The following is a 23,627-nucleotide window of genomic DNA, read 5'->3' as shown; positions in this document are numbered from 1 at the left end:
TTTAAATGCATGTAGTTTAATAGTTTCTATCCCAAACCATAAACTGGAGAATTGTCTAAACCCTCTAACAAAGGCCTTGGAAGAAAGGAATAGGAGGAGGGAAAGATGGAAAGGGAAAAAAGAAATTAGGGGTTTGAAGAGGAGTTTGAGTAAAAAGTGAGCCAGCAACAATAGATTTTGTTTTACCAGTACCAGGACTAAGTTGGGAAGCATTGACAGAAAAGAGTGTTTCTCAAACTGGGTACGAAAAGAGTGTTTCTCAACAGGGGGCCAATGGCAATGTCAGGAGACATTTGTGGTTATCACAACTTGGGGAAGGGTACTACTGGCATCTAGCGGGTAGAGGTCAGATATGCTGCTAAACATCCTGACAGTCCACCTCCTCAAGACATACATGACAAGAAATTATTCAGCCCAACATGTCAATAGTGGTGAAGTTGGGAACCATTTGTCTAAAACTCTGCAACCAATTGGAATGTGCAGTTTTGAAGTTTTCTACATCCCTACAGGAGAACATCTGTCACTCTTTAAACACTCCCAGAGGCAGATTTTCATGCCAGGCACTCCTGATCTTCTCTTCCTCCCCAAGCTCACAGCTGTTCCTCCTTGACGCTATTTGCACTTGGGATTGGTCTATTATCCAAACAATACCCTGATCCCTAGGGCCAGAGAGCATATACAACTCACTGATAATTGCCTCAAACATTTACCCTTGCTGACCAAACAAGGAAATATTTGTAAGAATTAAAAAAAAATTATATTTTCAATTTTCAAAATTGCTTTTGAAACTGTACCCCTCACGAACCTGTCAGGAGGCATAAATCCAAAACCTGAACTGATTAAAATATGGAGAATATATAATAATCATAGCAGTTGAAACAACATTAACTCCTCCTAGGTTAGGCCACTTAAGAAACAGTCAAATTCAGCTTTGTGCTGTGCTCTAAAGCTTAGTAACTACAATTCCACTTGAGCACAGGAGAATTTGTGGAAACCAGGCCTGCCTTCCACTGAAATATTCTCTCCCTGGCTCCCTGCTGTGTGGATTTGAGAGTGTAAAGAAGAAACACATTGGTTCACTTTAATTATTCAGGGACAGCACAGAGAGATAAACAAGGTAAGGTCAACGTCAAGAATATAGGGATTTCATGCACTCTGCTGACCTCTAAATATGCCTCTATACTTGGCATATATAATATTAAACCTGGACTTATTTTCTCAATGCATCATTGTCTATACTTAGAAAACAAATATCATCACGGATTCACAGGATGTAGTATAGAAGTGGCTGCTTGGAACTTAAACCTAAACCAGATTATATTTTTATCTTTCAATAGGAAACATAAGAAGAAGTTATATTTATTTCATAATTAGACTGAGAATGACAACCTGAAGGAAGATACTGAAATTCTACTGTAGCCTCACAGTATGACCCAAGGCAGAGTAGACTTCTATGTAAGGTATTGCATCTTGAATATTGCCACTATAAAGTTATAAACCCAAAATAAAATTCTAAGGCCCCAATCATCCGAATGGATCCTTCCTCTTGGCCAAGGGCATTCTGAAAATCTAGTTCAGGTCATGAAGGAAGATGGGGTCCAACATGCCTCATTATGTCCTTCCAGGGTTAACATCAACACAGACCTTAAGTCTGATAAGAAACATTTACAGTCTATTTTCTCTAAAGCAGGCTTCATCTGCATGATAAAACCTAAGTCTCCACAACCCCTTATTGTAACCCAGGCATTGTTTTCTACTACTAATAATTCTTTCAACCAACTGCCAAGCAGAAAATTTTTAAATCTACCTATGACCTGGAAGCTCCCCACCTCAAGTTGCCCCTCCCCTTTAGATCAAACCAGTGACGTAAATCATACATGCATTGATTGATGTATTATGTCTCCCCAAAAAGGGGAAAAGCAAGCTGTACCCCAACCACCTTGGGCACATGTTGCCAGGACCTCCTGAGGCTGTCACCAGCGCATCCTTAACCTTGGCAAAATAAACTTTCTAAATTGAGATACGTCTCAGATATTTTGGGTTCACAAAGGGTTTTGGTTTTAAAATTCATTCATTTAACAAAATTGTATCAAGCACCTATTGTGTAACAGGATAAATGATTTCGTAGACTAGCCTTGCACTGGCCTAACGTTGCCTTCTTAACTATACTTGCCTGCCATCATCACTACCCCTTGACATAAAAGGAAGTGTGGTATCTTCTTCACTTCTTCTTGCCTATGGGAAATTCAGAAAGAATCATGACAGCGCAACTTAAATCTATCTCACTTGTTTGGGGACTTCACCTAGAATTAGTAAACTTGCAATTAATTAGAATCCAACTAACTGAAAAGGTTGATTAAGCAGGATTCTTTCAGTGGAAGAGCAAAAGACAAGAAGGCAAGTCACAGAATGACAGGGACTGTAAAGCTAGAAAGGACCTCAAATATCATTTAGCTTCATTTCCTCTATTAAGGAAAATGAGATTGAGAAGAAGAAAGAGATATTGAGGTTACATAGCTATTTATTAGCGGAATTGGACTTGGACTCAAGATTTCGAACCCTAAATCTAGTGCTTTTTCAGAAACTCACGTGGGGCCTTTAAAAATTTGCAACGGATATCCTGGGACCACTAGACGTTTTGTTCCCTCTACAACATCCTTTATTTCTAGAGCACTTTACAATAACAACTCATGTTTAAATGGAAACCCTGATGTACTATAAGATTTTCAATTATAAAAGATTATATTATGATCATTTGGATTAAAATGGAAAGTAGATTCATATTTAAGAATGTTTTTCAACAAGAATGACAATTTGTAAAAAGTTCTGTTTAACCTTAAGCTAACCACCAAGTCCAATTAACCAGAATGCCCCAGTTTTCTGGGCATTTAAGATTTTAATATAAATAGAATAAAAACTAGATTATATCTCCAGGCAGGGAAACTTAACCGAACCATAAATATTCACTGAAAGACAAAAAGGGATGACTTGGAGTTCTTTATATATCAGAGACAAACTGTTATAGTGCAAAGAGCATTGGGTTGTTTGCACAGGACTTACATTCCAGCGTCAACTCTTGCTGCAAGAAATTTTAATAACATATTCATGTGGAGCAAGAATGTGTTACTAAAATTTCTCAAGACTCAGTTATTTTACCATTGAATTGGGCATAATTTCTATTATGTCTACTTTCCAGGGTTTACAGTTTGAAATGAGATAACTAGTGAAAATACTCTGGACAATAGTATATTATGCATGCATACTTATACATGTACACATGCCTATATGTACACATGCTATATGTGCACACACCTATATACATGCCTACCATACCTACATATACAGTACATTATCAAATATGTGAGCCTTTTGATTTTGACAGACAAGAAAAAAATATTCAGCTACAAGAAAATCTACTAAAACACAACTAACCACATTACCATAAAATTATCTAATAATACTATTCACTATGGTAAGTGACAAAATATGAAAGATTAGACTGTCATCAAGAAAAACAATTATTTTAGTTTAAAGTTGGATAAATATCAGATTGTGACTATTTTATGCCAGAAGAAATTCAATTTACTTAAGAAGCTAATATCATGTTGTACTTGATATGTTGATAGTTTGAATTGGAAATAGTCATGTTAGCATCTATGCTGTCAATGCAAGCTCTGTGCATATGTCACTGTTAAGCATCTTCATCAGTAACAAGGGACTGCCTAGTTTTTTTGTATGCCAGATGGAGACAAAAAGTCTAAGTGATAATTGTGTCTTGGCCAGTGATAGGTGCTTGCCCTTGGAAATATGAAGTATATTTGAGAACCAACTTTAGACAAGAGTGGGAGGATATAATACCACCTCTACTGTGAGAATATCAAAGGCAAACTTTTATTTTAATCCTCATCCCAAAGGTGAGTATTAATAAATCCCCACCTCTATGTCCTTGTTGGGGCTTGGCAACCTGGGAAGCCTGTACTGTTGTATAGGATCATGTTGTTTTCTTCTGAATGATGTGATCATCCCTGCATATTTCTATATTCTTTATCATTAAGGGAACTTGATCTCTAACTTGGTCTGTCGGTTTCTTCTTGTCAATCACATCACTAACTTGATGTCTAGTGTATATCTCCTCACTAATGTAGTTTCCCTTGTATTTTGCCTTCCAATTCACATGAAAATTTTGCCCTGACTTAGTCTCCTCTCAACCTACTGTCCCATTTCAAAAGCCTACTTTACCTTCTGTTTCCATTTCCTTAGTTCTTACTAATTCTTCAAATCCAATGCAGTACATGGCTTCAATCTCACTACTGTACTGAAATTGGCTGCTTAAAAGTTTGTAACTGATAGAGTCAATGATCTCTTCTCATCCACAGTTTGATTCCTCTGTGACATTTGAAAATCATGATCACCACTTCCTGGAAACTTCCTCTTGTTTGTGCTCTTCCACGATTACTCCTCAATCACCTCTGCTGGCTTCTTCTCCTCTATGAACTCCTAATATGTAAGCATTTCCATGGTTTGGTTTATGGTTTTCTTTTACTCTTGCATCAAACTCTATCAAGGTTTTTCAATATTTACTATTATTACATTTACCTATGAAACTCTTAATTATCCATGTACATCATGAACTCTGGAATCAGACATAGCTGGGTTTTGACTGACTTCCCTACATGCTAACTGATGACCTTGTGGCATGCTGTTCAACTTTTCTAAGCCTTAGTTTTAAGAACCCTTAATTAAAATAAATGTGATCGTTAGGTGGCAAAATGTTTGGCACATAGTAAGCACTCAGCAAATGGTAGGAGAATAACTTTTTCTCTATTCCTTTCCTTGCACTCAGATCCATATTTTCAACTGTTTTGGAGATATTGAACATTTCAAACTAGATGTCTCATGTAGGTGTTCCAATATTTCCAAAATAAAATGCACTGTCTGCTTCCACTAACTTCTGTTCCTGATTTCAGAAATCTATTCCATCTATAGTTCTCTGCTCACTTCCTCTGTCCATGCATTTTGTTGAATGATATGAGCCAAGCACTGAGGGATCAACATAAGAAAAGACATCGTCCTTTACTTAAGTTTCAATGAGGAACAAAGACAAGTAAATACAAGTTTTTGAGGGCAAATATACAATGAAATAAGGCATTGTGATAAACATATGCACAGAATGTTATGAGCCCATAAATAAGGAGTTTCTATATGAAATTTGAAGTGGGGAGGTTGCTATAGTCTGAATGTTTGTGTCCCTCCAAAATTCATGTTGGCCATGAGCAGTGGCTCACACCTGTAAATCTCACACTCAAGCAGAGTGCTTGAGTTCAGGAGTTCCAGACGAGCCTGAGCAACATGGCAAAGCCCCATATCTACACAAAATAAAAAAATTAGCTGGGCATGATGACATGTACCTGTGGTCCCAGCTACTCTGGAGACTGAGGTGGGAGGATCCCTTGAGCCAAGGAGGTTGAGGCTGCAGTGGGCCATGATTGTGCCACTGCACTCCAGCCTGGGTGGCAGAGCAAGGTCCTATCTCAAAAAAGAAATCACAGGTTGAAATCTAATCCTCAATACATTGATGTTAAAAAGTAGGGCTTTTGGGGGGTGATTAGGCCTTGAGGGTTGTGTCTTCATGAATGGGATTAGTGTCCTTAAAAAGAGGCTTCAGGGAACCTGCTGGCTCCTTCTGACATATGAGGACAAAGCAACAAGGTGCTGTATACGAAGAACAGGTGCTTACCAGACACCAAAATCTGCTGACACCTTGATCTTGGACTTCCCAGCCTCTAGAACTGACGGCAATCAATTTCTGTTGTTTATAAATTACCCAGTCTAAAACAAACGTGATGGCAGACTAGGAAGACTTCTAAGAGGTATCTTTGGCTCCTCTGTTCTTTTTTTCCATATCCCATCTAGCCAGACCCCAAGTCTTGCAATATTAACCTCAAAAAAGATCAGTGTTTTAGGGGAAAGGCTCTCTCCCCGACTAGACTGTAAGCTCCTTAAAGGCAAGGTTTTTATTTGTTTTGTTCTCTGTTGTAGCCCCAGCAACTAGAAGAGTGCTTGGTAGGCACTTAATAAGTATTTGTTGAAATTTGTTGAAACTTATCTAGCTAAATAAATTCACCATATTATTTATAATGAACTGTTTTTCATTTAAAGTATTTGCATTATATACTTTCTTATACCCTCAGATATCACACTAATTTTTTTTTTTAACAGAATGGAGAAGCAGATGTTACTGTTTATTTGCTTATCTCTTCACCAAAGGGAACAATTCTTTTTGAGATGTTTTGTTTTTTAAATGAAATACTCAGTACCACACTTTCACAGTTCTTGCAGAGACATTTCAAAGACCTCAAGATTTAACTTGATCTCATCTTGCTTTTAAAGCTACAAACATTTTTATGTTGTGGAATTAATACAGAACCAGCTGGATTCTTCTGAAGGGAGATGTTTAGTAGAACATCTTTTTGATACACACACACACACACACACACACACACACACACACCCCTATAGCAAATAAGAATAACTGACAGGAAATTTATTTTCTACTGCTTTAAATATACTTCATGTTCTTAGTAAAATAGACAAGTGTCTATTAACTTGACATGATAATGGAAATATTTGTTATGATTCCCTGGATAAGTAACTTTGCAGTGAATGAAGTTGTCAAAAACTTGTGTTCTCTCTTGTTCAAAACCATACATCTCTGTTTTAAATATACAGTCTGGTATAGGGAAGTGTATAAGTATATGGTGAGGGAGGACAAAATGACGGGTACAGAGATTTCACTGAAATTTAATTTTTGTTTGCTATACTCATATATTACATCAATCAACTTATTTTTAAAAATTCCCTAAAACATATTTACATTCACATTTGCATTGCTAAGTAAATCTTCTCCATATTAAAATTCGATTTCATCTCACCTATGGTGAAACTTTCTTTCCTTACAAAATGAAAGAAATTATGTTTGCCTATGGTTTTATTTTGCAATGAAACTGAGAATAGTCGGTCGAAAAGCATGTTTAAAAATAATACTGCCACCAAAGTAACTAGAGACTGTATCACAATGATCTCCAAAGTATTATTCTTCACTGCCTAAGCACAATAGATTTATATTTTTACTCTCAACATGTAAAACATATTTTAAGACTACAGCATTCTCTTTCATGTAAATTTAACATATTCCATATCCATCATGTGGCGTAGGCTGAAAAGCTTGGTTGAGCTTGGTTAAACAGGATTTATAGGTCATAGATTAGTTCCACAGTGTCTTTTCCTGTCTTAAAAAGAATCTTTAAATCTGTGGCTGAAGATAGATTTTTGCTAACCTCCGTGCTGTTAAAGGATTAAAGCATGAGATACTGTTGGATCTAAGCACTGCATATGTACATTCTGAGATTTTATTTTCTCCACTCATTATTGAAGGAAAAAATTATGTCTCTATTTTTCCATTGCAAATGTCCTAGAAAAAAACTACTTTTAAATGTTAGGTAGATTTTAGCAGTACTATATAATAAAGACATATTACTACTGCTGGAGAGCTTACATTTATGGGTTAATATTTAAAGGGTATCATTCCATAAATAAATTACTGCAATCACTATTAATGAATATTTCCTCTAAATGATTCTTTTTTCCCCAAGAGAGACACTAGCTCTGGAAGTATAGTAACACATATTGGTCATATAAATTTCATTTCTCTTTCCTTTCCTTGTCAAAATCTCCTCCGCCAATGGCCGTGGCTCTTCTTTTGTAAAAATAACCCTGTAGACTCCATTTAACTGTCACATTGGCCTAAAGCCAGCAAGGGCAGTTAGCCTCAACCAAGCTGCAGCCATCTGTCAGAATATGCTAAAAATCAATGAAGATGGTTACTTGCACTCTCCTGCCCAGGCATAATTCCTCCACACAATTCTGATTTGTCTTTGTGAACTGAAGTGGTCATGTTAACCCCAACCCCAAGTTTTCTCTAATGTTGATAATCACAGCAAAATCTTTGAGTAAGATTCATTTTGGTAAATAGATCATGATTACTGTCCATTATCATCATTCTGAAAAATAATTACCATCTAAGAGCGGGCCAAGCAAAATTAGTTGTCTTGAACCAACACTTGGCCAAAAATTATCATGAGTAATGGAGTATCAAGTAGACTCTGAGTTAGGAATTTGAATTGGGGGACAGCAAAGAGAGTAATTAAGAGTGAAAAAATGGCTGCAACTCCACTTAAAAGTGAACCTGGATAAAGAGGCTGGGAAGCAGAGGGAACTATTCCAGTGCTCTGCAGCAAGTGGGCTGTGTTTGACCTCCTGACAGAAATAAGCACCTCTTCAATTAATTGGGTATTAAAGGCAGGTCAATCGACTTGCACAAAATTTCATGGACAGAATGGAAAAACCATTCTATAGAAAAGAAGGAAAGTAGTAAATCATGATTGTGAGAAGCTAGAAAGGAATAAAACCAGTGCCAGGGGATGGACATAAGAAGAAGAGAAAGAGGAAAGGAAATTAAATGAGAGTGCAAATTTCATGTGCGATATGAAATATTACTTGAAACAACCTTATAAAGTGAGTGCTATTAACCCATTTTTAAGTTCATAAAAACTGAAATTCAGAAAGGTTCAGTAATTTGCCTAAGCTCTACAGCTAATAAGGAGCAGAATGGGACTTTGAATCCAGTTCAATTGTTTTCTACAATTCAAACTCTTAACCACTCTTACAGCATTTTACAGGCACAGGACTGTGCCACCAAAGCCATATAACTTTGGGATTGAGGCTCATGCCACAGGGAAGAAAAAAGGGACTCCCTACAAAAAATCAAAGAATAAAAGAACAGAAGGATCTGCAAACTCTAGTATAGCTAAGGATGGTCCTCTGGAAAAGGAAGGATAATATGGAAGTATAATGGCAGGACTTTCAGCATGAAATTTAGATTTCTGGCTCATAGCTTGAGAACGATAGGTTTTCAATTCTAGAATGGTTAGCTCTCATTAGTACTAGAAAGAACATGCTTGCTCACAGAGTATCCAATCTGGTCAAGAATATTTAAATGGCATATGAAGGAGAAGGGAGAGAAATAATAAAAAGAATAATGCCTCACATCACCTAGATAACTGGTGACTATGCACAAGTTTGATTATGATATGTTCTTCCCAGAATGCCCTTTCCTCCATTTTTCACTTAACATCACCTCACGATTTTAGAACAAAATGATTTTTAGGCCATTTTCTCAGGGAAATTTCTACTTTACCCCTTTTACCTACCTCAATACTTCCTTAGTCTCTACTATTCCCATCTTGGTTAGATCTACCCACTTCCAAGTGTTCTTACCTTGGGATTACTTAAATATAACAAAACACTTGTGATGGTACTGTTTTTCATTTATCTTTGCTTTCCCTACTACAGAAAGACAGTAATACTTAGTGGTTGAATATGAAGATGCTAGACCTACAGCCTGGATTCAAAATCTGACCTGGATCTGCCATGTCCTACCTGTGGGATTTTACAAAGTTCCTTAACCTCTCTGTACCTCAGTTGCCTCATCTCTCAATTGAGGATGACAACACTAAATAGTACGTACCACATAATTACTAGCATAGGGGTTAAAGAAGTTGATTCATGAGGGCTTAGAGTAATGCTTGGCATATAGTAATGCTGTATATTTAGCTCTCGTTATTGTTACTAGTACTAAACTATAAATTTCTGGAATACAGGGATTCTCATTCCCCATGGAAGCTGCAGTGCACCAGGAATAATTAGTAAATGTTTGCTGAATGTCTCTCTGTGCAGGACATACTCAATAATCCATAGACCGGGAAGTATATGTGAATACTGGATGTTTTGAGAACAGATTAAAGCTAATGTATCTCTTTGAATTGTAGTAACTCTGAATTCGTCTACTTGCCAGTAGGTCTGTGCCAGGCTATTATACTGAACTGAAAATAATAATATTCTTTATTGTACACTTTCCATGTGCCTGGCTCTGAGTAGACATTTTTATATATTATGTCATTCAGTTCTGAAAACAACCCCACAAGGTAGGGTCTGTCATTTTCTCCACATAACAAACGGGAAATTCAGGTCCATGAAGTTAGGTCTAAGTTCCCAATGACATAAGTAATTTAGTCCAGGGATGTTGGAGCACATATGCTTGCACACATGACCCAGCCTCTCCATCTTTGGCAATGTGCCCATCTTTCCAGGTTGCAAAAACATCCTGCCCCCAAAATATAATGAAGAGGTTGGGAATTCTAAGAAGAAGGCTTGGAGAAGGAGATAACAAGGCTGATGTCTGAGTAAGGGAGGGCTCAGGGCAGGGCCCAATCCTCAACGTACTGGGTAGACAGGACATTGTTTTTCTGAATGACGGAAGGCAGGCAGCAATTCACAAGCTGTTCTGAAGATTGATCATGGGGCAGTCTTAAAAAGCCTCACAGGTATGTATCATCAAAATGTGGGAGAAGGGGGCTAGTTCTATGATTTGGAACATGGTGGTGAAAGAGTATATTCTATTTAAAAGCATGCTAAGAGAGGAGGTGGAATGATGTATGTGTTTCCTTTGAGGAAATCATGACTAGAAGGGTAGAAATACCTTTAATTAGGTAAAGATAGAAATAGGGACAAAAAGTAAAATAACCTCTTGTATTATTATTATTGCTATTATTATTACTAATATTTATGGAGTGCTCACTATGTTTATGGCTGCTCTAAGCACATTGCAATTATGATCTCATTTAATGCTCACAATGGCCTTGTGAGATAGGTTTTACTATTGTTCTTACTTTACAGATGAGAAAGCTGAGGCAAGGTGATGACAAGCAATGTGCCCAATGTCACATGACCAATAGGTAGCAGATTAGAGAGTCTATAATAAGCCACTTGGCCAGGTGGAGGCAATGGATGCTCATTTTCAACACAGATCACAAAAGTGTCATAGGAGGAAAGAGTAGTAAACATGAGTGATTTCAACTCCATAAACATCTGCTAGTTATATCGATTTGCAAAAAGCAAATATATGGCAAGTTCTCAAATTCTTGTGTTAATGATTACATCTCACAAAAGGTAGGGAAAATGATAAGGAAACTTGCCTCTCTGACTGACTTTGTAAAAGAGACACTGGTGAATTGAAGGTGATAGGAACATTTAGAGGAAGTTAACTACTTTATCTTAAAGTCCGTAAATACATTACAAGGCCAAAATCCCAGACTTTAAGAAAAGAGCTCTCTGAAGTAAAGTAGGTACACAACTTCATGCCCTGAGATATTCTAATATGGAGATGAATTAAGAAAGTTGGGAAGTTTTTTTTTTTTTTTTCCGGTTGAAACCAGTGTGTCTATTTTTGGTGTTCTCCATTCACGTTCAGCTTGAATTTCTAAAGAACATGTACCAAAATAAAGGGATGAAAACAAAAAATAAATAAGTTTAATAGGGCACGATGAAAATAATGCCAAGAAGAATTATACCCTAAATGAGCCTGAGGCTTGAGAAAAAACTGCTTAAGATGACAGAAAATTGCGTTTTAAAAAATATATTTAAACCAAGAAGAGCAAGGGTAGGAGAGACATGCAACCCATGAAATTGTTATTGGATGACCAATATCTGGGAGGCCTTCCCAACTACTGTACTAGTTTTCTTTGTGAAAAAGAATGATGATAGACTTGAAATGGTAAAATCAATATCAGTAACTGTAAATTGAAGCTAAAATAGGCAAAGCACTCATTAAAACGTATTTGGCTATTCTATAAAAAATGAATGAAAATTGTATCCCAGAGTGGTAAGAGGTCTTGGAAATTGGGTTACCTTGTTACAGTTGCTAAAAGCAGCTGTAGAGTGGGTGAAGTGTGACAGGAGACTGGAGACAGCAAACATTGGCTTTAGTTTTCAAAATAAACAGGAAATATATGGACTCCTTAGACTAGACCAAGAAACAGATTGATTAAATACAAAATTCCAGAACAGGTTAAGAAAAGAACAATTTGGGAGCACTTAGGAAAAAAGTAGTAACCATGAGAAGACAGTAGAAATTCTCTAAGAGCAAGTCATGTTAGACAAATCTCATTTCATTTCTATTCTTCACATGGTTATTAGATTGGCAGATCAGTAAGAATGTAAACATACTATATCTGAATATCAGCAAGGCATTTTACAAAGTATCCCATAATATAGCTACGAGCAAGATAGAGAAATGTGGGCTGTTAGGAAAAGAATGCTGCCTGATGGATAAACATCACCAGTGGTATGCACAGAGATCTGACCCTAATCTGATCCCATGTAACATTTTTGTTGATAACTTACATGAAAATGAGGGAAGCATGCCTAACAAGCCTACAGATGACACAATTATGAGAGCAAAAGCAAATTGTATGGTAGAATTAGAACTCAGCAACATCTCCAAGTACTAATGAGATGAAATCAAATTAGGCCAAACCAAGGCTCCAAATATATTTCCACTGGTAACTTCCATATCAAACACACAATTTAAAAATAATCAACTATGTAATTTTAGAATAAATAAAACATGGCTTAGCTTCAGAACATGTTAAAAAGGCTTGGGGGTTTAGTTTCCAGTGTTCTCAATGTGTATGGATAGTGTCATGTGGCCAGGAAAAAAGCTGACACTGGAGTAGACAGCATTAACCAAACTACATAATTACAACAAGAGAGGTGGCTAATTGTTGGTCATAGCATAAAATCCTCAGTGAAGCCAGGTGCGGAAGCACACATCTGTAATCTCAACATTTTGGGAGGCCGAGGCGGTTGTATCACCTGAGGTCAGGAGTTTGAGACCAGCCTGGAGAAACCCTGTCTCTGCCAAAAATACAAAAAATTAGCCAGGCGTGGTGGCACATGCCTGTAATCCCAGCTATGGGGAAGGCTGAGGCAGGAGAATCGCTTGAACCTGGTAGTTAGATGTTGTGGTGAGCTGAGATTGGGCCATTGCACCCCGCCAGGGCAACGAGAGCAAAACTCCATCTCAAAAAAAAAAAAATCCTCAGTGAATCAGTCAAAATGACTCCCTGCTGAGAGTCCCATCTAAGGAACACCAAATCTGCTCCCAACCCTTGCTCAAGGGACAGCCACAGATGGCCATACTATTGCTTATTTTAATCACATGACTTTTCTCTCCCTCTAGCCTCAGTTGACTGTGAGAATAATTGGCAGGGCTTGCCAAAAAAGTGAAACACAGCCTGCTATAAAAGGGATGAGCTGGGCTAATCAAATTCCATCTTAGGGTTTTGAGCCTACAGTGACCAAGATAGTCAGGCAGTTACAATGGGACATGCAGCTGAATGGATGAGGTGAGAGGCTGTGAGGACGTACACTTGGAGTCATGTGGTTCCGTGGAGACCTGACATTGTTATGAGATAGTAGAAACTATGTGGTAGACAAAAGAAATTATTGAGCTGATGGAAAGAATAAGCTATTGGACAAAGAAAGAGATAGGAGAAGAGCAAAAATGCAGAGAATTGCTGAGTCTTATTAATGCTAGAGATCTACAGGCTTTGCCTTTCCTTTGGGGATTGACCAGAATTTCCTGTGTTCTCAAGGACTGACAACATATGCACTGAAAAGATGTTCTCAATTACTTGAGGCAACCTGAATGACTTTGGCTTCTCGTAACAAGAGAGCCTAATAAGAATCCACACCTGCATTCAGCCTTAAACATTACATTTCACGAGCAGTTTCGACAAACTGGAGTGTGTTCTAAAGAAAGAGACCAGGAAGGGAGATTTGAAACCAGTTTTATGGAACAGATGAAAGAACTGGGGAAATATTTAGCACAAAGAAGAGAAGACTCGGGAACAGCGAAGGGCTGTCAATTGTAAGGGGAATTTTACTTATTCTGTGGGATCCTAAACTTAAATTAGGGAAAAATGGGCAGTGTTAAGAAGGGGTAGATTTTGGTTCAAAAAGAACCTTCTAATAGTTGTTTGAGGTAGACTGGAATAACTTGGGAATAAGTCAGTTACTTAATTTGGAGATATTTATGTAAAGGCAAGTGACCACTTAATATGGATGATAATATTACCTTTCAATTGTATAGTGCTTTACAGTGTATGAGGCACTTTCTATCACATTAGCTTGATTTTCCTTATCAGGAAGGCAAGCATTTGTATATTCATTTTTACAGATGAGGAGGCTGAGGCTCAGACAGGTTCCTTTATACAGCTCATGCATAAGTTCCTGGGCACCCGAAGTTGCCTTTATTGACTACCTGAGAAATGAACATTTTAAAGGATGTATTTGAACAATTCTAGTTGATCAAGCTAATAAGGTTTCTGGCTTTTAAAAAAATCATCATTGTGATGCTAAATATATATTCAAATGTACTAAAAAGGTACTTTGTTCACTCTCACATGAAAACTTATGTTCTTCTCTGCGTCTTATAAAACTGAGACCAATTAATACATTCCTTGCATAGATACAGAAGGTCCGTGGGTGCAATTTGTACAAACATGCCTAGATGTACATTTCAAATAAGAATAATTTCTCTCTCCATTTGCCTGAACCTAGTTCCCCACTATCTCCCAGATTTCCTGTTATTTGGCTTCATAGAGGAAAGGAGTGTGTTTGCTTGTCAGAACTGCTACTTAACCATATTGCCCTGCTGTTTCCTCAGCTCTCTATCACTAAGCTCTGCAAATGAATTAAAAGAAAAATGAAGAAATAACCACTGTTTGAAAACTCCTTGAAGAGATATACATTGTTCTTCGCATTTTACCCTTTACTCACCTTCCCCTTTCAATTAAAAAAAAAGATACAGAAACCCTATCACTAGTACAGTTCTAATTGGGTTATCATCCCCATAGGTTCTGACTGTTATATTTTTTTCTTGGAATATAGCAGAAATCACCCTTTATGAAACCATTTAATCTGCTAAGTGATGGATGATACAGTTTCCTGGACATGGGCCATAGTACTTCCAGTTCGTTGATGGTAACATATTCTCTGATGCCATGGTTGGTATTTAATTTAATATGCTGCTAAACAACAACAACAACAAGAAGCAGTCTTATGAGAGTTGACTAGTCCTTCCCTTTCCATTCCAATTCCCAAATACCAGGTTAGAAGATGATATCACACATTGTTTATCAAGTGGTATATTATACCCATTTTAAAATAAAATTGTCTTTAGAAAGTTTCTGTAAATTGCATAGCTATAGCAGAAGAAAACTGGACTTCTATCTCTCACCGTATACAAAAATTAATTCAAGATGGATTAATGACTTAAATATAAGAACAGAAACTATAAAAATACTAGAAGAAAACTTAGGAAAAACTCTTCAGGACATTGGCCTAGACAAGGAATTATATGACCTCAAAAGCAAATGCAACAAAAACAAAAATTGACAAATTTGACTTAATTAAGCCAAAAAGCTTCTCCATAGCAAAATAAATAATCAACAGAGTAAACAGACAACCCACAGAATGGGAGAAAATATTGCAAACAATGCATCCAATAAAGGACTAATATCCAGAATCTATAAGGAACTTAAATCAACAAGAAAAAAAGAACAACCCAAAATTCCTATTAAAAAGTGGGCAAAGGACATGAACAGACATTTCTCAAAAGAAGATATATAAGTGTTCAACAAACAGATGAAAAAATGCTCAGCATCACTAATTATCAGAGAAATGCAAATTAAGACCACAATGAAATACCCTCTCATATCAGTCAGAATTGCTATTATTAAAACGTCAAAAAACAACAGATGTTGGCAAAAATGTGGAGAAAAGGCAATGCTTATACACTGTTGGTGGGAATATAAATTAGCACAACCTCTATGGAAAACAGTACAGCGATTTTTAATAGAACTACCATTTGATTCAGCAATGCACCCAAAGAAAAAGAAATCGTTATATCAAAAAGACACCTGTATACGTGTGTTTATTGCAGCACAATTCACAAGAGTAGAGTCATGGAATCAACCTAAGTGTCCATCAGTGAATAACTGGGTAAAGAAAATGTGGTATATACACACCATAGAGTACCACACAGCCATAAAAAAATAAAATCATGTTTCTTTTGCAACATGGATGGAGCTGGAGGCCATTATCCTTAGTAAGCTGACTCAGTAACAGAAAATCAAATACCACATGTTCTCACTTATAAATTTGAGTTAAGTAATGGCTATTCAAGGACATAAAAATGGAAATGATAGACCCTTGGGACTCCAAAGAAAGGGAGAATGGGCGGGGAGTGAGAGTTAAAAAATTACCAATGTCCACCCTTTAGGTGATAGGTACACTAGAAGCCCAAACCTTGCCACTGCGCAATATATCCATGTAACAAACCTGCACGTGTACCCCTCAAATCTATAAAAATAAAACAAAAATTAAAAGCTTCTGTTGTAGAACTAAATAAGGTACACAAAAAACAAGGGGAAGTCTGAATTTCAAAGAACATAGAATGCTTTGTTTCATTAGTTCACGTTTTTCTATGTCAATATAAAGTTGTAATTTTTGATTTAAGAAAGTGACTAGAAATGATGAATAATTTCTTTGTTAATTGTATCTAGTGCCAAAATCTATCATGGTCAAGGGACCTAGAACTGCAAAGAGTAGAACTTTTATCACGACCAAGCTCTGAGGAATGAAACTAGAAACCTAATCGTGTGAAGAAAAACAGAGGCAAATTTTTTGCTCAAAAGACCAAGAGCTTCATCCTAAAAGCAGAATTTAGTTTTTAAACTTACACATATACTTCCATTACATGAAGCTGATCCTTTTATTTTTTAAATGTTTGAAGGCAACTTATTTTTTCAAAGAGTCTTACAATAAATAAAATAGAAACCATCACCACTCTTCCAGTCGTGTTTGGGTTTTCCTGTAATACTGCAGTTTCTTAAAACAAGGGACGATTGCCTTTCACTTTGAGGCTGCAGTGACAGCTTAGATAATTGCTTTGTTTTATGTTTTTGTGGGTATGTGACGGTGGGGTGTTTACGCATCTGCGGCTTCATCTCCTCACATGTACCTGCTTTGGTTTGTGTCTGCGTCTGTGTCTAGATCTAGATGCGTGTGTCTGTTTGCACATCTGTGCCTGTGAAGGAGTCTTCCTTTTTGCCCATGCATCTGGGCGTGTATCCGTGTGTGCATCTGTGTGTCTCTGCAGATGTGTATGATGAAATGAGTTTCTGCAATCAGTGGAACCATCCTCTGGTAATACTTAAGTTTAGTGGGATCAATAATAGTTCAAGTACCTGGTCTCCAATGGTATGTTGCTATTCAAGACCCAGCTGTTATGCAGATGAACTGAATCCTGTGTGCTGGTTGGGGGAGCTGGAGCAGCTGGGCTGGGCTGGCTGCGGGTAGTCATTGATCTCCTCTGAAGAGAGTCTGCTGCAGGGGGTGGCTTCCTGGCACAGGTGCAGGCATGAGGAGGCGGAGGTGGCGGCGGGAGGGGTCTGAAGGTGAACTGGTTGTGTGGGCTGCTCTGCACATCTGAAGAGGAGAGAAGAAAAACAGAAAATAGAGGCTTAACTCTCCCGCTTGGCAGTGAGGGAAACCAGCATGACAGACTTACCAGGATTTCAGATAATAAAACCTGTAGGGTGAGGGAGGTTGTTTTAAGTTCAATCTATCTGTAAAAATGCCACTTAACTTACAAAAGCACGTGCAGCATGCTTATGAAATGTAAAACATTCACAGTCGCATTTACATGTAAATTCTTTAGGGCTATAGCAGCTAAAAAGTAAATGAGGCCGCCTCACACAATTTGTCATAGTTTCTGCTACTGAACAAATAAATCATCAACAAGACACTAAGTTACAGAACAGAAGTGAGCTGAATTCCATCAGTTGCAAAATTCTCACTACAGAAAATACCAGTAAAAGGCACAACTTTGTTGCAAGGAAAATCGTTCGGCACTTCAGATAAAAATGTAAGTCCACCTTCCGGCTTACCTCAGGAAGGGATGCGAGCTTGCCTATATAGGAGCAAATCCATATTTTAGAAAAAGAGCTCACGGGTGTGTCACTTGGCTGTGTGAAACTAATCTCTCTGCCAGCCCCCCAACTTAGAGTGCTACTTGTAAAAGGTAGGCTAAAAGGAGTTTGCTCAAGTAGTTATACATATTTCTGTGGCCATGCAAAGCATAGCCTGCACCTTTTTCCCTTTGCCACACCTTTCTAGGAGCTCTGCCATGTTAGCAGCAGCTTAGGCAGCAGGGAAACAGATTTTTTTCTGCTTGTTTGCAGAGGAGCAGCCTGGGACAGCGGTCCTCAGACTTCTGTTGTTGTTATTGTTTGGTATTTTTCCACTGTTTTCCTGGCAGACACAAAAAAAGAGAGTGAGTTAGAATTTGGCTCAATGGAAATACCCCAATTAAACCCCTTTAAAAGGAAATCACCATTGTAGCTGATAGCCACCTCTCTTCCACAAGAGAAACATGATAGGTGTGAAGTGATTTCTTGTAACACCAGCACGTTCTGGATAAACTTTGTAGACAGCATGGCTTTGTCCCACCTCCCAAATGACTGAGAGTTGAAAAGCAGAAAAACGCCAGAGGCTTTCAATGCCTAGCTAAGGGCTCAGCTGGTTTGTGCTGAGGCTCACTTTGCAGTGGTTCATCACAGAAAAAAAAATCCCTTCTTTCAATCCTTTTACTTCAAACTTGAATTTTAAAGACATTGGCATGGTTTTCACTTTTAAAAATGATATTACTCTCCCAAGAGCATGACAAATACTTGGCTGTATTTTCTAGCACAGGTGGCTCTCACTTTATAAATAAACTCACTATATGAAAACCTGAATTGTACAAAACTTAGATAGAGAAGGGAGTGGTGATCGTTCATTTTATAAAATGGATTCCTTTAGATGGTCAGCTAACCTTGTATATTTAAAAAGAACTAAAATGCTTCATGAATTTCCCAAATCACCCCCACTATTCCAGGCCCAGCGCAAATCCCATATCCACCAAAAAAAAAATCATCACAAATACTTAACATCTCATTAACTTTTTTTAAACCTCTGGGCTCATACTCATAACCATACTAGAGGTGTGCTTTCCATTTTGGGGACTCAAAGAAGCATAGAATGTTGAAACCCAACTGACTTTGGAGCTGCTCTCATTTTGCAGATGAGGAAACAGGTCTAGGGAACTCAAGTTCGTGGCACGGACAGGACTAGAAGTCACATCTCCTGACTCTCTGGCTAATGTTCCCTTCCGTGTATTGCAGATCTCTGTAATATGAGTTCTCTTTTCCTTCATAAGATTTAGAGACAAAGAATCGTCCACATTTTCTGGAGTTTTCACTTAGGTTTATTATGTCTGCTTCTCTTTTAGACCATGACTCTTTAAATGTAGAAAAGAAGGCAGTGTGGTGTCATGGTACACAGCACAGCACAGTGGAAAGAAGAGAGGGCTTGGATGTATGGCAAACCTGGGTTTAAGTTCTGCCTCTACCTTTTAGAATCTCTAACCCCTCATTTGTCAAATAAGGATAATAATAATCCCTTTTCCTAACAATTAAATTTAATTCATGCAAAATGTGCTTGAACATGCATTTCATTGGCTATTTTTTAATTGAATACAGTAAATGTATGAAAATGTAAAACTGTAAGACTGGAAAAAATCATAGGTATCATCTAGTCAAGGTTGCTCCTCTCCACTTGCCATTTTCCAGATGAGAAATCCAATACCCAAAGAGGTGAAGCGACTTGCTCAAGGTCATTCAACTTGTATCCCTTTTCCTGCCCATGTCAGATGATTCCCTTACTCTTTTTCTGCATGGGCTTTTGTAAATTAAATGACACTTTAACAGACAGACTGAACTTAAAACTCTCCCCCACCTCCATGGGTTGTGTTATCTGAAATCCTGGTACCCTGCCCTGCACTCTTTCCATTATGCTATTTCAGAACACAAACATGACTCTCTTCTATGACTTTAACATTTACTGTTTTTGCCATAAATTTGGCCCCTGAGTTGGCAATATTATAGCATCCCCATCATATCCTATGTGTTTTGTCTTTTCTCCCAACATAGACTGCATGTTTCTTAGAATAAGGTTACCTTCTAAGTTCTGTATGCTGTATGACATGGAGCAAAGTGCTGGGTACAGAGCGAGATCTCTAAAATCTTTTGCTGATAGAAGAGGGTTTGACTGGACCATGGCACCCAGATAACCACCTTCTGTGTTCCCTTTGGCTCTCATTCTGATGTAGCCACTGGCTATCTATTCAATTGACAGAGAAGTAGGTTTTCCCCTTGAAGGTCTCGGTGGAATGCCTCCCGGAGCTATGACAAAGGACAAGGATACTCTGAAGAAGGTGCTTAAAATAACACCCCTTCATGATGTGAAAAAAGCACCAGTGACACACTACAGATCTATTGTCTAATGCCACGTGTAGCAGAGCATTTAATGACCTGAGGGAAGGGAGGCAAAAGGTGGGAGTCCAAGGTTAGAAGAAGAAGAGGAGTCAATTCGAGGTCTCGTGTTCAGAATGCCTCCAAACAACATGTGTGACATCTACTAGCTTAATCAGAAGGGGGTTCTGTCAGCACAGTTGTGCAAGAGAAAGGGTTTCTCTTCAGTACAGTTGTTCAAAAGAAAGAGAATATCCCATTAACATCTAGATTTATTGCTTGCTAGATTTCCTCAAAATCTTTCCATCTCTTATGAAAAATGATAAAAATTGTACTTCATTGAAAAGTGCAATCATAGGATTATTATAACATTTCTGCTGCAGGTAGGATGGCTTTGTTTAGTCAATTAGATTATCGATGTGCATATATGTGTAAATTGATGTGTATATATGTGTAATGCATATCCCATATACATATATCTGGATGTTTTGATCTTCATCTATTTTACTGTGTATTTTTATTTCCACATTTCAAATATGTGGAGGTTTCCCTACTAGTTAATATTGTTTTTAAACGCTTTCACTATATTGGATTGTTGTCCTGAGTGGAATACATCCAGAGCTTAAGTCTTTATGAAATGCAAATGATCTCAGATTCATTCTTTTTTTCACCTCAGGAAAAAGATGGAGAATGCAATTGTTCCCTCCCAAATGAAGTAATTTAATCCTTGGGGTCCGTGAAATGGGATTTCCCAACATTAAACACTAATGAAAAATACATTAGTGTTCAGTGTCAGGAGCTCTAGAACACCAATTCCAGGGGTTTGAGAGTCACATACACTCACTTCCAAATGTATCTGGCAACCATATACCTCTGTGCCCAAGACAGAGAGGAAGGGAGAAGGGGGGAGTGGTGATTATGCAAATGTAGATATCCAGACATACTTACAAAGCTTTCTGAAAATAAATTAAGTTTTCGGATGGAAAGGTCTAATTCACATAATATACTTGGATAGTAGCCAGTTTCAGGTTTGAGGTCCCAAAATAACTTGGTAAGATAATTTCTCAGGAGCAAAATTCCTCCAAAATATAGATCTAAGGCATTTTAGGTGTGGCAGAGCCGCTAACAGAAGTATAAGCCTTCAGAAACAACACTGCCTTTGTCTCCAAAAAGTAAGTGGAAGAAGAAACGTGTCATGCATAGTTTTTTTTTCCTTTTCTTCTCTTTTTGCTGATAAATCTTATTTTGGATAATGTGTTAGAGAAAGTTTTCACAAGAAATTAGAGTATCTCTGCTCAGAAACACTGTGGCCACTTATCAGGGCATCTATCAGGGTGTTCTGTCCCTTACATTTCATTAACACATACAGTTAGTTCTGCTACAAGAGAAAGCATGCATTTCTACAATTCACTGCACTATGCAAAAACACACATAACAAAAGGGTTATGGAAAAAATGAAGTTAGGGATGCAGCACTCAAAAACATAATCAATGACACATTTCAAAAAGGAATCCAATAAGAATGGCAGCATAGTTTTCCACATATTAATGGTTAAGAAATACATGAATGCCATACCAAATATGACACTTTATCTTGTGAAAGTGGGTGTCAGAAGCGATGCAAATTGTGAGTTATTGTGAAGTGGTAAAAAGGAAGGTTATCTGACTAGGACAGAAAATTCTAAACACCAGATATGAATGGGACAGGCTCCTGTCCACATGTGGTGAGCTGAAATAGCTGATGGATGTTTCAGGTATATACATGTGCCCATTTTTTGCATTCTTATGCAATTCATTCTGCTGTATGCAGTTTTCTGCAGTCATTTAGTGCTTTTAACAGATGGAATTGCACATATGCAAACGCAAAATTTGTCTTAAGTTCAAACTGTTCTCAAACATACCAATAGCAAGGGAACAAATTAACCTTTGTAAAACAAGCACTGTAACAGCACTGGCTGTACATGCAAAATAATTTTCTGTAGGTGTTAAAAACAAATATTGTCAATATCACAGGAATGCCAAATGATAATTTTTCTTGAAAAATTTGGCCAAAGTAGATACATGCCTAGTTTTTCTCAAATTCATGTACTAAATTGATCATTCTTTTCTTTAGTGTCACTATGACAATGTCTTCCCTAAATATGTTGTTTTCCAAGGTTACTATGCAGTGTATGTTGCCAAAAGGGGCACATACATTCTCACAGCTCTAGAAAAAGGTAACAGAGAGTCAGAAATCATGTCTGTATTTCATTTTTAATCTGTGTTTCATTATGTCATTGGCCAAGGGGAAGGGTACTTCTACAATTCTTTATCTACAGCTATGGAATAAAAGAATCTCTGAAAAACGAGTTTTTTCCCCCTAATTCATTGGGTGGCAAAACCTGACCTGAAATGCTTTGAGGATATTTGTGGTCTTTATTTATTTATCGAATTTCATAAATTTTGGTGGCAAAGCCTGATCTGAAGTGATATAAGGATATTTATAGTCTTTATTTTTTTATCTTATTTTGTGAATTTTCATACATTTAGCTATGAAAGTGTTAACAGATTTTATTACAGGGTGCTGGCCCGCACCTCGCTCTGGGTAGGTGTGTACATAATATACAGTATATGCACAGCATCACCTTTGTAAAATTTGAAAAATTCTAAATTCTGAAAAAAGTGGACCCCAAACGTTTTGGATAAGGGATTATGGGCCTGTATTAGCATTTAACCACCTTCCTGAACTCTTATGAGTCAATATTAATTAATGCTTCTGAAGACGGTATAATCTACATGTGCAAAGAACATCAGAGAACCAAGGGTTATTGCCATACTACTTATGTCAAACCTCTCAAGACCAATTAGAAGCCTATGGTTCCTGAGGTTGCTTTTCTGAGCTATTCTCTTCTAGGCAGAAGAAAGAGAAGATATTTTGCTATTAATATTAACTATTACTACTAACTTGAAATGTATGTTACTACTTTATGGTATTCTACCTGCCACAAAGAGCTTTTGTAACTTGTGAGCAGGTAGTTTTAAGATTTGCATGTTACAGCTAATATCCAGTAACTTCATAGTACACAATGATCATCAAATCAGACTTAAGTGTATCTGGCTGTGGACACTTCTGTTCTCTATCTTGTAATTATTATCAGAGGCTCAAAGAATAAAAAGGTTAAGAAAACTGGTTTCAGAAGAAAATAAACAATAGAGTTTATTACTTTTCTGGCTCAAATAATACTGCTTTAATATTAATATACCAATATCCTTTTTTAAAAACAGATTTATCAGTTAAATAAATCATTGGATTGAGAATGTAAATAAAGTCTAT

The 23,627-nt window shown here is 37.3% G+C and overlaps 1 protein-coding gene across 1 annotated transcript in view; it reads right to left on the bottom strand.

The window, feature by feature from the left end:
- The window catches only part of TENM1 (teneurin transmembrane protein 1), a 789,930-nt gene that overhangs the window by 330,718 nt on the left and 435,585 nt on the right, over positions 1-23,627 (bottom strand). Inside the window, exon 6 of the mRNA XM_012475269.3 lies at positions 17,211-17,451. Within this exon, the coding sequence (XP_012330692.2) occupies positions 17,211-17,451 (241 nt within the window). The remainder of the gene's footprint in view (positions 1-17,210; positions 17,452-23,627) is intronic.

This window comes from Aotus nancymaae, unplaced genomic scaffold, assembly GCF_030222135.1.
Source record: "Aotus nancymaae isolate 86718 unplaced genomic scaffold, 86718_ANA_hifiasm-v0.15.2.pri h1tg000004l, whole genome shotgun sequence".
Classification (NCBI taxonomy): domain Eukaryota; kingdom Metazoa; phylum Chordata; class Mammalia; order Primates; family Aotidae; genus Aotus; species Aotus nancymaae.
Note: the sequence above shows the minus strand (reverse complement) of the source record. Positions and strands in the feature narration are given on the sequence as shown.